The sequence below is a fragment of the Vanellus vanellus genome, assembly GCF_965231255.1.
Source record: "Vanellus vanellus genome assembly, chromosome: 5".
NCBI classification, from domain to species: Eukaryota; Metazoa; Chordata; class Aves; order Charadriiformes; family Charadriidae; genus Vanellus; species Vanellus vanellus.
Window position 1 is genome coordinate 76,050,013 of NC_138910.1, and position 14,690 is coordinate 76,064,702.

General features: G+C 38.5%; 1 protein-coding gene across 1 annotated transcript in view; it reads right to left on the bottom strand.

Moving 5' to 3' along the window:
- The window catches only part of GLIS1 (GLIS family zinc finger 1), a gene marked incomplete at both ends in the record, with an annotated part of 209,752 nt that overhangs the window by 7,373 nt on the left and 187,689 nt on the right, over window positions 1–14,690 (bottom strand). The window contains one exon of the mRNA XM_082483601.1: window positions 3,490–3,674. Coding sequence (XP_082339727.1) covers window positions 3,490–3,674 — 185 coding nt within the window. The remainder of the gene's footprint in view (window positions 1–3,489; window positions 3,675–14,690) is intronic.

The window sequence follows — 14,690 nt, forward strand, 5'->3', positions numbered from 1 at the left end:
CTGGGAGGACTCTGGCCTTACATCCGGAACACTAAAGAATTGCAGTTGCAGCCGGTGAATTTGATCTGCCGTTCCACTACTAGGATGTACAGGAAAAACTTGGTGATGTTCCCTGCACTTCAATTGGGCATGAAACAACACTTGGGTAGGAATAATTGTGCTTGCAGTATTAAAAGCTGTATTTCAAAATGTAGCCAGCTGACTGTTAATCCTGGAAGGTAGAAATGAGTCTTGGAGTGACTGAAATTGCATACCTCCAGGTTGAAGGACTGCAGGATCAGTGAGTTGCTCTGTCAGTAAGATTTTTTTCATGACTTTTTGTGTACTTTCTATACTCCCATCCACTGTTTCAGAGGCATAATTGGAAAGTTTCTTTTGGTACAAGATAGGCTGGCTCTTGCTGATGGCCTTCAGTAGCCTGGCATGGCTCAAGAGGCCAGTCAGTTTGTTCCAGAGGATCTGAGTATCATGCATCTTTTACACTATTAAAAAGGGAAAATTGCCAGCTTGTTTAAATGCTAAGTGTTCCCGAAAACCAAAGCAATTAAACAAGAGATGGAAAGGCCATGTGAGTTAAAGCAACCACAAGGGCTTTTGTAACAACTGCTGCTCTTGCCAGATAACGTTTCATTCATTTTACACAACCACAGGAAATGAAACTTGTTGCTTGCAGGCAATACAACGTTTGATTTGCATATGCAATACAAATCAGAGCTTTACTGAATTTATACACTTTTAAAATGTGCAGTATGAAACAAAGGTGCTTTTGGTTCATGCCATTTAGTTGTGGTTCCTTTAGACTTCTTGAAATGCTTTACGCACAAAGTATTAGGAATCAGGATATGATTAAAATCCCATAACCAATGGTACAATTAACAACCACGTATGGTTGATTAGAGTAAACTAAACATGGAGCATTTTTTACAAGTTCTTAAAAAAGACTCCCTTCAGTGGTTAAAATATGAAGTAAGCAAGAAGGATTTTCTGGTGCAAACATCCCTGCTCCTTCTAGGAGAGCAGAAGGGTAGTACCAATTTGGCAAAAAGTGTTTCACCACTATTTTTTTTTCCACTTGGATTTCAGGTTTTCCTTCAGTTTTGATTTAAAGAAAAAAAATTCTGAGGTTAATTTTCAAGTGAAAAATTTACTAAATGTCCTGTCAGTTTAAATGATCACTATTAAATGTTTTATGTACAGTAGATGTAGAAATGTAACAGTTAATAAAAGAATAAACTGCGTTCCAAACATAACATTTAGTTAAAATTTTGCTTTGAAATAATTTGTGGCAGAAAAGCTGCAGTTAGCCACTTCACACAGTGCATTGGCTGCCTCTGTTTCTCTAAGGCACAGCCTAGAAAACTTCAAGCAGCTTTAAAATGAATGATGTAATGAGCAAATTATTGGAATATGCCTACTAAATGCCATCTTGTTATGTCATGTCATTTACGTGTACATACGAATAAATCTCAGTTTTTCAAATTCCATAAAATTTCTGACAAGAAATCATGTCAGGTATAAATAACTACAGGATTCCATTGTCTGTAAAATTCTTTCAGCATGTAATAATTTCCATGTGATCTTACTACAACTAGGTTTAAACATATAAATAATGTCAGCTTATTCTTTCATTATCAATATTTCTCCTACCAGCTTGACAAAGCTTGCTGTCTTCTAAAAAATTTCCGATCCGCAATGTTTATATGCTTCTGTACTGAAGCCTAGTTCTACAGCTAGACTTATATAGAGTTCCTTTTTTCGGCAAAAATTCAAAACTACCAAATTACTACAGATTCCATTAGAAAAACGTGCTATTAATGAACTGAGATGCAAAAAAGATGTAGAAAAAGTGCAGCTAAGTACAGGTTACAGATCAATTGATTTCAAAGGCTGCTAATCAAAATTGATTTTTTGAATGACCATTTCCATAATGAATTTATAATAATACTTCAACATTTGGCCAAAGTGGAAAATTATTGCTTTTGCAAAACCACACCACATCACACTTAGAAAGCAACAATTTATTCAAAGGAAATGTGGTTTTCTTAAGGAATAAAGTCAATTTATTTAAGTGGTTCAAAACTTGTTCTGTCTATGCATTTGTTTCTGCCATAGTAATGAGCTGCTAAACTTTCCTCTTGTGGTTTGTAGTTATTTAGCTCATTATAGTAACATAATCATATATCATTATATGCTATCATAAATCTGCCACTTTTCCCTTACAGAGTTAATCTTTTTAAATTGAATAATCTGTTGAGCATCAGGTTGAGTTAGTTTTTCCTTCAGCACAAATCATTTAATATAATACGCTTCAACTTTTCAGACTAAGTCAGTCCAACCAAAGAGCAAAAATACCCCTCTGAGAATGAAGGGCAGAGGGAACTGTTGGGACACTGAACCTCATTACAGCTGTGAATTGCTCACTGCGTTCGTGTTCAACTCCTGTATTTCAGACCCGTCCTTAGCACATATATTGAGAGAAAGCAAACCTCCTGTTCTGCCTGCTGGTAAATTGATCAGACGTGATACTTTGCCAGCTAAAAAATGACATTATAGAAATGACAGTGCAGCTGTGAAATGAGTTTCAAAAAGCTGGTTATCTGCCTGTATAAACTTATATGCTTGGTTATACTTGCAACCAGACAGATGTCCTGCACACTTCTTTATTGTGAATATTTACCACGCTTAAGCAGCATACCATCTGGATTATATAACATATTTCTTAAATATGCAAGCTCCTGTTACTGGAAGAATCTGTGATCATAATATCTCTTGCTAATATATACCTCAAAAAATGCAGAAACATTAATTAGTTCCCACAGCAGAACTCTGGAATAGGTAAATAAGCTCCCAATTAAAAAGGCTGAGCAATTCCGACCAAAAAATGTTTTAAATTAGGCAGCGGGACAGCTGCTTAGCTGCTCCCGTTCCTGTCCTCAAATCACACTGGCACACTATAGTTGTAAAGAGTGCCTTTGCATATTATTACATAAAACAATACAGATGATAAACTTCCAAATAATAAATAGCAAAATATTTTTTGTCTAAGCTCATGTCTACTGCATTGCTATCAGTGAGCAGTCCTGAGCAGGACATTGTCAAGGTGTGCTTCAGCCCATGTATTTTGCGACTATATGGCTCTTGCTTTGGCAGGTTCAGTCTCTCCAAGCTGATGGAAGGTTGGATGACCAGTCAGATGAGGTGCATAGCTAGTAGCCATCTACTGAAAAATCTCAATAAATGCAATAAATCTGCCATTGTGATAGCTTTCCCCATTATGATAACATAGCACAGCATGAACTGGTCTGAAAATTTTGCTCTGCATGTATATCAAGCCACTTAAAAAATTGGAGTTCCCATTAAAATCCTGTCAATCCCTTAATAAGACAGTATTGGCTGAAAATGCAAAAACTGAAATAAATTCTTTCTCCCCAACTAGGAATTAGGGAAGTTCAAAACAACAACAACAACAACAAAAGAGGGAAGAGTTACCTTGAGATCCCTGCTGTACAGACTGGTTTTGAAATTGAGCATATGGTTTATTTGGTATTCCAGAAAATTGCTGCCCATTTGGTGACTGGCTGTGTGATGACGGAGAGCCATGTTTCTGCAATAGGGAAGGTGGAACTAATGCTTTCAGGGGGCTGACAAGTGGAGAGATTATGTTGGGAGCAAGCCTAGAAAAAAAAAAACACAGAAAAACTTCACATATCACATCACAATATGGGAAAATGTAATACCCTATTTCCATAATGGCCAAACTATAGAAATGTTTATTTTGCAGGCAGAAATTATATTGTAAAAAAAAAAAAGATAACAATGAAGTGCTGCTTTCAGGTATCCATTAGGAGGAAAGGGAGTTAGAAAAGGATTTTTATTCCTTTACACTGACTTCCTGTACTAGCCATAATGCCAGGTTCAAAATGACACCAATCCTTAGTAAACACAGCTCAGTTTAAATTTGAAATTTTGTGATACATGAAATACATGTCCAGATACATGTCCCGAAAACAGAAGTGGAAAACATAGTTAGAGTGAGTAAATGCAAGTAAATTGTTTAAGTGCCTTTGTAGCTGTAATGGGGTAAAGCCTTACACCCAAGTTGCAGCCAAGGCAAAGAAAAGAATTAGTTTCAGTTATTTCTCATGTAGGTTTTTTTAGACTTAGAAATACAGCTTTAACTGCAACAGATGGTATCGTCCTCTCAAAGAAAAAGCCTGAGTAAGTGTTTGCTTGTGGCAGCACTGCTCAGTGTAAGACTGAGAAGTGGCTGTACCTGAGAGATGGAAAATTCCCCTGAGACATCTGGGACTTGGGCCAGCACAGGAGCACTGGGGCAGTCCCGCTCGGGAACAGATCCTGACCCAAAACTCCCACAAAGAGCTGGAGCAGCTGAGGAGGAGCCTCACTAACCCACTTCTATGAAGTCCCCGGGAGGCATTCTCGGCCACCAAAGGAGCAGAGAAGCTTCAGTGTTTCCTCACTGCCACAACGCAACCATCCCACCACAGACTGGTACAGCAGCTGGCCCAGAAGGGACGAACCCTTTGCCAAAGAACTGTCTTTTGGCCATTTACCGCCAGAAAGATGGCATGGCGCAGAAGATGGGACCAAAAACCTGGCCATTCATGTACAAGCCTCTTTTAGAGCTGCATTAAACTAAGTCTATAAATGAGTAAGTAGGTAGAAGCTGGATCTTTTACTCTCCTATGGTAGCTGTGATAAATGGCCTTTTGCTCCACAGCCCAGTGTTACACAGGGCAGTGTGCAGGCTGCATGGACCTTATGCTCACCATATACTCTCTGCTGCCTCTGAAGCTTTTGCTAAATGTATGAAGTGGCAACTTAAGCAGCACTAGAACCTCCAGATGCTAGAAAAAACACCTGAGAGCCACCCTGTTGAAACTTCACAGCTACAAGTCCTGAGGTGTAGAAATAAAAATACCCCTGCAGGTTATAATACGTCACCTAGCTGGCAAAAAAATACTGAGCACAAACCATTGCAGGCATACAAAGAATCAACTAAAACCAAATTAAATCTCTCACTGGTCTCTACCACTGCACAAGCCATTCAAATACCGTAAACCATGATTTGCAATAGCAGTTCCTTGCCAGTTTACACGACTGCTTCTTGGAGCAGTTAGGATTAAACTTGGGGAGTGAGGCTATGCTTGACTGAGGGCTAAGCACTACGTGGGAGCATTCAAGAGGTAAATATAGATGAACTGTGAATTAATGGTGACAACATCTTAATCAAATTTAACATGAGAGGCAGAGGAACACTGCCAAAAGCTGTCACTGTGACATTCTATTAAAAGGAGCTTAAATAAATCAACCAGTCAAAGCCCATCCTATGCTGAAATAATTTGATCTCCCAAAGCAGGAAAATAAGGCATATAATACAAACCACAGAGAGTCTGAATATCCCCAAACTAACCTGAAGAAATAAACCAGTATTGTTAAATGGGTGATGTTTTCAAGCCAAATATGTAAGAATTGGAAAATCATTTTTTTTGTGAGAAAGATAACACCCCTCCAGTAAGTGATGATCAGCAATCTGTAAAATAAAGATGACTAAAGTCGAATTCTAAGAGCCAACATGCAATGGAAAAAAAAAAAAAAATCTGTTTGGTTTTTTTTTTTTTAAGTGCATATTAAAAACAGCTCAACAGAGCTGGGATGGCCCTTGCCCTATCCGAGGGGTAGGGGGCTGTAGAGGTGGTAAAAAGGGACGCGGGGAATGCAGGGGCCACCTGTGCCCTCTTCAGGTCAGAGACAGAAAATGCTCTCTGGAGTCTGAACTGCTGAAGAGCAGATGCTCGGGGGAAAATACTGAGTTTATTTGCTAAGAAGCAGCTAAACGCCAAGGTCAGCTCCCATGTGGCTGTATTTTTTCCTCAAAGGTCTCAATAGAGAAATAGTTCAACAGAAATGAGCTGCCGTGCGGCCCAGCTACAAGTTGTATCTTCTGCAAATGCTCTCAAATGAGTGTCTGTGGTGAACTATTGCATGAAGATGGGGCTGACATGATCTGCTGGGACCTGCAGAAAAGCCTTTGCTAGGGTCTTTACCGAGGCTGCAAGGGAGTGCCGGCAAAGCACAACCACAAATTACAACATGGTCACCAGCCCCTTCAAACGGTACACATGGAGACATTGTCCTCGACATGCCAGAAATGCTATTAGAAGCCTGGAAATGCTTCTATCTGAAAGGAGATTAAAAAGATTGCAGTTGTTTTCATTGGAAAGATAATAGCTAAAAGCAATCATGATAGTGACATTTATATGGATAATGACCACACACACATTTAAAAGAGAAACAAAAGATGTACTAAAAACTGCAAGGGCTGGATGAGCCAGAAACCACTCTGAATGAGGGAGGAAAATACTTCTGGTGAGCGAGTACTCTGCAACTGCCTGTGTTGGGTTTCCTCTGCCTTCTCTTGAAATGTCTTCTCCTGGCTACTGCTGGGAAATGTAGCACCCCATAGAGGCCTGCCAGGCTGATCTCCAGCGAGTGCTTTGTTAGGATGGTCTAGTAACTGCATTTTTAAATTCTATGCAAATATGTTGCATGCCAAACAAAAATGGTAGATTTAAGGTGTCCAGGTGTGGAAATACTAAAAATCCCAGCTTCCCTACCCATTTTAACTACTCCAAGAGGCTATTTAAATCTTAACTATGTGAGAAGAATTTAACAGTTTGAGACACTGGAACAGGTTGCCCAGAGAAGTTGTGGATGCCCCATCCCTGGAGGTGTTCAGGGCCAGGCTGGATGGGGCTTTGAGCAACCTGGTCTAGTGGAAGGTGTCCCTGACCAGGGCAGGGGTTCAGAGCTAGATGAGCTTTAATGTCCCTTCCAACTGTAACCATTCTAGGATTCTATGATTCTATGAAGCAGTGCTTCTCCCCATTCATGCTCTTTTGCATTCCTGTTTTTCCTGTGCCTAAGCTCACCAGTCATGACAGTGTTTGTGCCTTTGAAATGACTGGTTAAGAGGCAGGAGGGCTGTGGGAGTGCACGGGGCCCTGCTCCAGCTGGGTGAGCCAAGCTGCCACTGCGCACTGCTGTCACGGTGCTGGAGCTCAGCAAACATAGCTGTCTGCGGGCAGCCAGTATCCTAGGAGCTTGTAGCACAGGAACCTGAGCTGAAAGCCCTGAAAGCTCCCTGTAACACTTGACCATCACTGCCTCCTCTGCATGAACAGAGTTTCACACAGTTGAGCAGGTCACCGTAAAATCTACTACATTCTGCTCAGTCTCTCTCAAACAGGGAATTTAATGTTTCCCATAAGTTAAGTCACAGTTTTTAGCTAGGGAAGAGCTTTGCTCAGTAGAAAAATCGGGCTGTATTAGCGCAAGCAGCCAACATGGGGATTTGTTTCTTTAAAATGGTCATCACAATGCTTACAGCTCAAGCTGGTCCCTAAAATACTATTTTGTGTGTGGGTATTGCATGTGTGAATGTGCTCTGGCACGGTCAAGGAGAGTTTTTTCATCAGCTAACTGTCCAGTTCCCAGTGTTGTGTTTCTAATTCTCTCCTGAATATTTGACTACTAATTAGGTTGCTGTGATACTCAGGTTGTTAGATGAGAGGAGGAATCACTTCTGATACAAATTAAAAAGATAATGCATTAGCAACAGAAAAGAGCTTGAAAGGAGATGCCTTCTGTGTGGAAGAAGAAACACTGAACTACTTACTGGAACTGGAACTCAGCTGGATACATTAAAAATTCCCAGGCAGTAGCTCAGGCATATATGTTTCAATAACTAATAGCCTGGACATTTCCTGTTAATACTGTCTACAACCACAGTTTGCTTTGGTTTGGATATTAATAATAAATATATACCATATATTTTACTTTAATTGTAACTTCTATAATTCAGTAAATTTGCAGGTCCTTTGGGGGCTTTTTAATATATATCTGTGCCTATATATAGCTATATAGAGAGATATATAAATAAATACTCTTACACACATGTAAAAAAACCCCTTGTACTTCCTTAATTCATTAAATTTGAGGGCTCCTGGCTATACTGAATGCTTCTGTTTGGGAGCATAAATCTTTTTGCTATCTCCCTAACCTTTTGACAAAGCTAAAATGAATCAACAGTTCTTTCAGATTGTGTGCACTGCTGATGTAGCCTGACTGTTGATATAATGTATCCTATCGTACAAGGATGCTTGATGGTAAAACGGTAACTCAAACAACAAATTAACCCACTGCAAGGCTTTTACTACTCCATTATCAGAAACTGTATGTCCCTTATGTGAAAGGTAACCCGTTAACCTTACTCCTAACCTTATCTGCTACAGACACTAATGAAGTTCTTAGAGAGCCCTCTCCCATTCCAGATTTCCAGTTGCCTACCAAGGAAGCTGCTATTGCTAAAACCCTTCCTTGCTGTATATAATATGTGATGCAAGCAGGAAAGCTTTTTCACCTGAAAATTCATTTTGGTGACCTCAGACCCAATAACAGTAGGTGCTTCTCAATCCCTCTCATATGGAGGGGTATGCACCAAAAGGGTCTCTGTTCCCTGCATGTGTTGTCTGGTTTCGAACTTACAGTATCTTTTGGGAACAGCACTGTCGTAGGAATAACATGCAACTTTCTTGAGCAGTGATAATAACAGAAAGGTAACTATACAGTTGGATGCAGTAAGAATCTACTTATTAATGACCATAAATTACACAGTGGTAAAACCAGAAGAGCTGTATTCCATTTTGATGCATTAAGTTATTGTAGGAGTTAAAAACAGCTGAAGATATACTAGAATAGGAAGACAGTTGTGGGTTGTTTTTTTTTGTTTTTTTTTTACAGAGTAAAAACTGCCAAAATTACAAGCATGCCAATGAAAGAAGAGAATTTAAAATGCAGTTTTTCAGATTACAAGGGTGCAATGGAAGAGTCAGCCTCCTCTCCACCCTGTCCAAGACATGGGAGCAACAGGGCATCCACCACAGAGAGAAGCAGGTCAGCTTAAAACAAAAGGAACATTTTGCTTGCACAGCATGCCCTGGTCTGTGGCACTTGTAGCCACAGGAAGTCAAAGAATCAAACAAAATACCTAGTTTTTTAAAAAGGGACTGAATAATTTAATGGCCAAAACCAACATTTCCATGCTAAGTGAGGGGTAATCAAATCTTGTGCTTCAGGATGTAAACTGATCACCCAAGGAGGCAGAGAGGAATTCTCCTCTCTCTTCACTCATCATACAACTTCATATGATTGACCAGGTATTGTGGGTTTTTTCAAATTCCCTTTGAAGCACCATGTGTAGGATGGTGCTGAAGACATAATACTGTCTTGAGGGAGCTATGATTTCAGGTGGAATTGCAAAGCTAATGCATTACTCTCCTGAGGATGCATCAGTAGACAATTAAGTAAAAGGACTAATCAGAAAAATCTTGTTTATGTAATACCTTCATCCACACAACCGACAGAAAACTATTGGAAGAACTGATCCTGACAATAACATACCTTGTCTATGATACTGCACACATTTCTGCACCATACTAAACAGTCTTAAAATACTCAGCTTCACAGCCCTTCCTAAGGGAAGCTCTTGAAGTCACATGGGATACTGCCCACGAAGAGTCATTAAACCAAGTGTAAGACACAGAAAACGAGCTAGTGCCTCACCTCTAATGAAAAGCATTCGTCACATCAATGGGAACACTCAGAGATCTCGATCTTAACAGAAGGTTTTTTAAAAAAGAAAATTAAAAGTCAAAATATAGAAGATATTAATCTGACTTTTTTCTCATTTTACAAAGTGCATACCTTTAGGAATCTCAAACAGAAATCCCAGTAAGACTTTTACATAAATTTTCTTGTGATCATGTTTTAACAATATATTTTGGATGGTGAAAGTTCATATTAAACTGTAAGTAAGGCTTATGTGAGGGAACTACCTAGATATGCCGTGAGCTAGCAGTGATCTGTAGAAAAGACATCTCACAGGCTAAAATTACCATGACCTTGTTTTAGCATTATTTATCCTGCCTCCACTTTCAGCCTCCCAAAGTAGGCAGTGGTGTACAAGCATTTGTGTGTTTTCACAATGCATACCAAATGGCTTGTTCCAATATTACTGCAACATAAAGAACCAAAAAATAAATACGTATCAACATTGATTTTTCTGACCTTTCTGTCAAAATGTGTGTTTCATATATTCACAATAAGAAATAGTTTTACACTTTGCTTTAGCCAGTCTTTAGCCAGTTCAAAAGCAGTTCCTGGACAAATTAATACAGAGTAAGAAACTAGAAAGCTAGAGTTTGAGCTTTTTTAAGATGAGTTTTTTCACTATCTAGCTCATCATTTCTTGACTGCCAAAAACTACACACAGTATACATAATTAGTAAATACTGAATGGAATCGAAAATTGAAAAATAATGAAAAAAAGTTCAAATTAACATTCTTGAATAATGAGTGGGAATGAAGTGTAACCACAAAATAGAAATATCTAAGATAGGGATGTTTCCAATATGAAAACTCTCTGTTTTGGGTTTGTTTTTGTTTTTTTTTATGATGTGATGGCTTGATTGGCAGATTCCTCAGCTAGACAAAGAACCTCAACCCATATCCCATTGAGTTCAGTGGAAACAGGACCAAATCCAGACTGAAAAACATCTGTCCTTTATCTCAAATAATTCTTTGTCTATTTTGGGTTATAAGACCATTCTGTAATACAGTTCTCATGCATAGTGTATCACCATATCAAAGTCTTGACTTTGAGAATTATGTCTAACTCATATTAATATGAAGAAAAGTATATAATAAAGCACCAGAGAAGTACAAAGAAGCTCCATGTTTTATCTTAAGTGACTCGTACAGTATTGCAGTGAGTTAAAAAAAAAATAGAATTTCCATTAAACCAGGTTCTACCATAAAATCCAGCATGCCAACCATTTCATTCATAAAATCTCTCCCCCAAGCATTATAGTTACTCATATTGTGAGAAAGTACAATTCAGTTCCAGGACTGGGAGATTTTTTGGTTTTTAATGGAAAAAAAAGTTAACGCTGATTTTCATCTCTTCCCATAATATTAAAAATGATGTGTAAAGCTCCGCTAATCTGGTCTCTGGATAGTGCCCAATCTCTTGCCACGTGTTTCTGTTCTGGGTCTTGCCCTACGGGAATTTCTGTCAGCACATGCTCAGGAAACAGTTATACCGTTCACTTTTTTTTTTACCTTTTTTTTTTTTTAAGACGGACTCTATCTGAAGTTTGGTGAACCTTTGCACTAATCACTGCCAGGTGCCTCTGGCTACGTTTCTGGAATGCAAGGAATCTTTTCCTTCTCTCCCTCTTTCTTCCTTTCTCCTCTTCCCCCCCTCTCCTTGATATATAATAAATCCTTCATTGCAGATCACCTTGCTGGGCATCATTGCATTTTATTACCTTTTTCTGTAAACAATGAGCAAAGAAGCAAAGAAGTTACTGAGCTGTGACACACTGGCCTTCTTAGAAGGCCTCAGTTTCTGCTCTGTGACTGCAAGATACAACGCCGTGTTTCTTTTTTCTCATTTCTCACTGTGCTTGTGGCCAGCTTGAGTAGCTGTCTGCTAAGAGACTCGAGCCCTATTCCTGGCTCTGCTACTAATGCAGCGGGTGACATACGTCTGTAACATCTTTAAAGTAGGACTGAGGCAATGTCAGCCTTTTCCTATCTTCCAGACAAATACAAGATACTATTTTTAATTCAGAATACTGCCTTGGATGAATTTAACCCAGTCCTGCATCTTCACTCACCCACACTCTGAAGTGTCAACAATGAGTGCATGAGCTAGATAGCTATGAGGAGTAAGAAGGGCTTCATAAACATTATGGAGAACAATATCCATAGGACCTTTATTGTGACTGAAGAGTCTTAGGTCATTTAATTGCTTTAGACTATTTTTAATAACACCAATCAACACTGATATGAAAACAGCTTCAGGTTCAAAATTATACAGGAGCCAAAGGAGTCCTTTCCTGGTACACTTAAAGGCTTTCTGTGTGGGCCTTCTCTTCAGGTACAGAGTGACTTACTGAAATACTCACAACCTTTTCTAACAAATACACATTGCAAGTCTCAGTTGGGCATTAAACGTAACTCAGTATTTTGTAATGCATTTCATTACCTACACAAAATCACAAATATACACATTTTTTCTATGGTAAATGAATATCTCTTCAATTGTTCTGACCTGGTATGTGCAATTTCTGCAGAGCATTTAAACATAGTAATCATTATGGGAACTGTGCCAATCTAAAAGACATCTTTATTTATAAGGATTTGTTCAATAATCTCCTTTGAAATGAAGCTGATGAATCACGACAGTGGAAGCTGCTATATGTAAAGAAAATTTGAAAACAATCTAGCAGAAAAAAATATTTCAAAAGTAAAAAAATTACTTATTAATGTGGTCAATGACGTGTCAAAACATATTTAAATAAAGAGCACTGCTTTAGGTTCTAGTGATTGCTAGGAAGTCAATTACAAAGATATGCAATCAATCACAGATACTGTCTACACAGTATTATCCAGTATGTACTGCATGCTTGACTAAACTATCTTATTTTAGTCATTTAAGGTCATTATTCTCTAGCAAGTATGCAGCAAGATGCTTCCAGGTGCAGGTAGATTTGGTACAGGTAGCTGATACCTGCTTTCTTCAAGTTTACAGTCTAAAAGGCACTATACCAAACAGTGAGAGATATGAAGATAACTTAATCATTTGTTATACCATGATAAATTATTGTATTTGGCATATATGGTTTACATGTAAATGCAGAAGTTTCACTTAAAAAGCAAAACAAAATTAAAAAAAAAAAGAAAAAAATCATCTTTATAGATGTTAAGCATAAATTTAACCATAGCTAAACCCAGTAATGGCTAAAATCATTAATAAATGCAGGAGAGCTGCAGTTGAATCCCTCTTAAATGGTTCCTGAATTACGCTGACCAACTTCTTTAACCTCCCACCTTCTCCTGTAACTTTCTTATTTCTTAATCTAAGATAGTTTTGCTTAGTGTCTCTTCTGCGCAGGCAACATGGCACATACTTTGAGATGGACTGATGAAGGCTCCCTAATGAATGTCAATCCAACCTTTTTAGAAACACAAATGAAATACATGCCCACCTATTTCTGCTGGTGGCCACACAATATTTTACCCCATGATCAACCACTAAGTTATTCTTAACCATCTATTGTTGAAGTAAGCCTCTGCTAATGCTAATTTTGCTTTAAGGGGGGGGAAAAACTGTCTAAGCCTATCTGGACATGATTATAAATGAATTCTGATCACATTTTCTACAATGAGATAAATGACGTGGGATTTGAAACCAGATGCTTTTAATTACTGATTTTCTTTGTTACATGAACCTCAGCTCCGCACCTGTACATTGTTCTTTCTTTGGACAGATGTACTGATGCCCCTTTTGCGTGCTCAGATCCATAACACTGAGATAAATTATGATGGGCTCTTGGCTTCCTCCATTGAAAATGTTTTCAGCTGTCAGAGATATCTGTTTCTTGTTATTGGTTTTAATGCTTTTGAAAGAAAGACTAAAACACTGACTTGTGTATTCTATTATAAATGAAGAGTACTCTCCAGCGGAATCCACAATGAATGAATGATGTATCTCCTTGGTCCTAGAAGTGTTACAAAAACTATGTAGGTATTTAGTTCTCCAGAGTACTTCTAGAGAGTAAAAGTTTGTTTCCTACAAAGATTCTAGCAATGTGCCAGTTACTACTCAATTTATTTATGTGAGCTTACAAACTTAAAGATTAATAAAAAATAGATATTAGTAGTTAGACACCTAATTGTCACTGAAAGTAATGAGAATTAGGTACACAAATGTATTTTCCTATCTGGCCATGGATTCTGGCAGTTAAATGAGATAGCACAACCTATTGAAAAGAATCTCCCCTGTTTCCTTTACTGATTTTGGGGCAGTTTCTTAAATCTTACCCCAGAAACAGTCATGCTCCAGAAAACTAGCTGCTTGCAAACAACAGCGAAACTCTTATGGCCATAATTTGAGTCTGGTCTCATCTGATATTCAAGAACCCACCAACCCCTATGTATGCCATCATCATCTACCAGCATGGCTGAAGTCAAAAATAATCCCATAGAGCAGAGAGGTGGGTTGTTGGAGGGTGCTTGCTCCCAGTTCTGCAGCTCACTGCGAGAAGTCAGGGGAACTGGGCCAGATTCTTCTTTGAAATGGAGGCACCTGACAGGGTTCTGGCAATGTAGGTAACAGGGCTGAAACGTGGGTAGGAGCTGGCTTACAGTGTCTTATTGCCAAAATATGGCATGGTATTAATACAAATAAAAATCCAGCACACAAGATTTTACCCTACATATTTGTTTCCAACATTAAAAATATCAGAAATTCCAAATCTAGTGTTCTCTGGTTGAGCAAGAAGGGAGGAGGCTCTGTGTATCTTGTGTTACTTTATGTAGCGAGAAATGAAGGACTAAATTTTTAACAGAGATCTGTGGTATGTGAATTAAGAGGTGCTAAGAAGCAAGCAAACAAAAATTCTGATGTTTAAACAGCCTGACTAAAATTCCTCTTTTCACTTGATTGTTTTTAAGTCCTGTTTCTTGTGATTTTGTATGGGTAAGTGGCTTTTCAGGGGTTCTGGAACATGGTTTGAATTGGTTGCAGTTAGCTGGTGAGA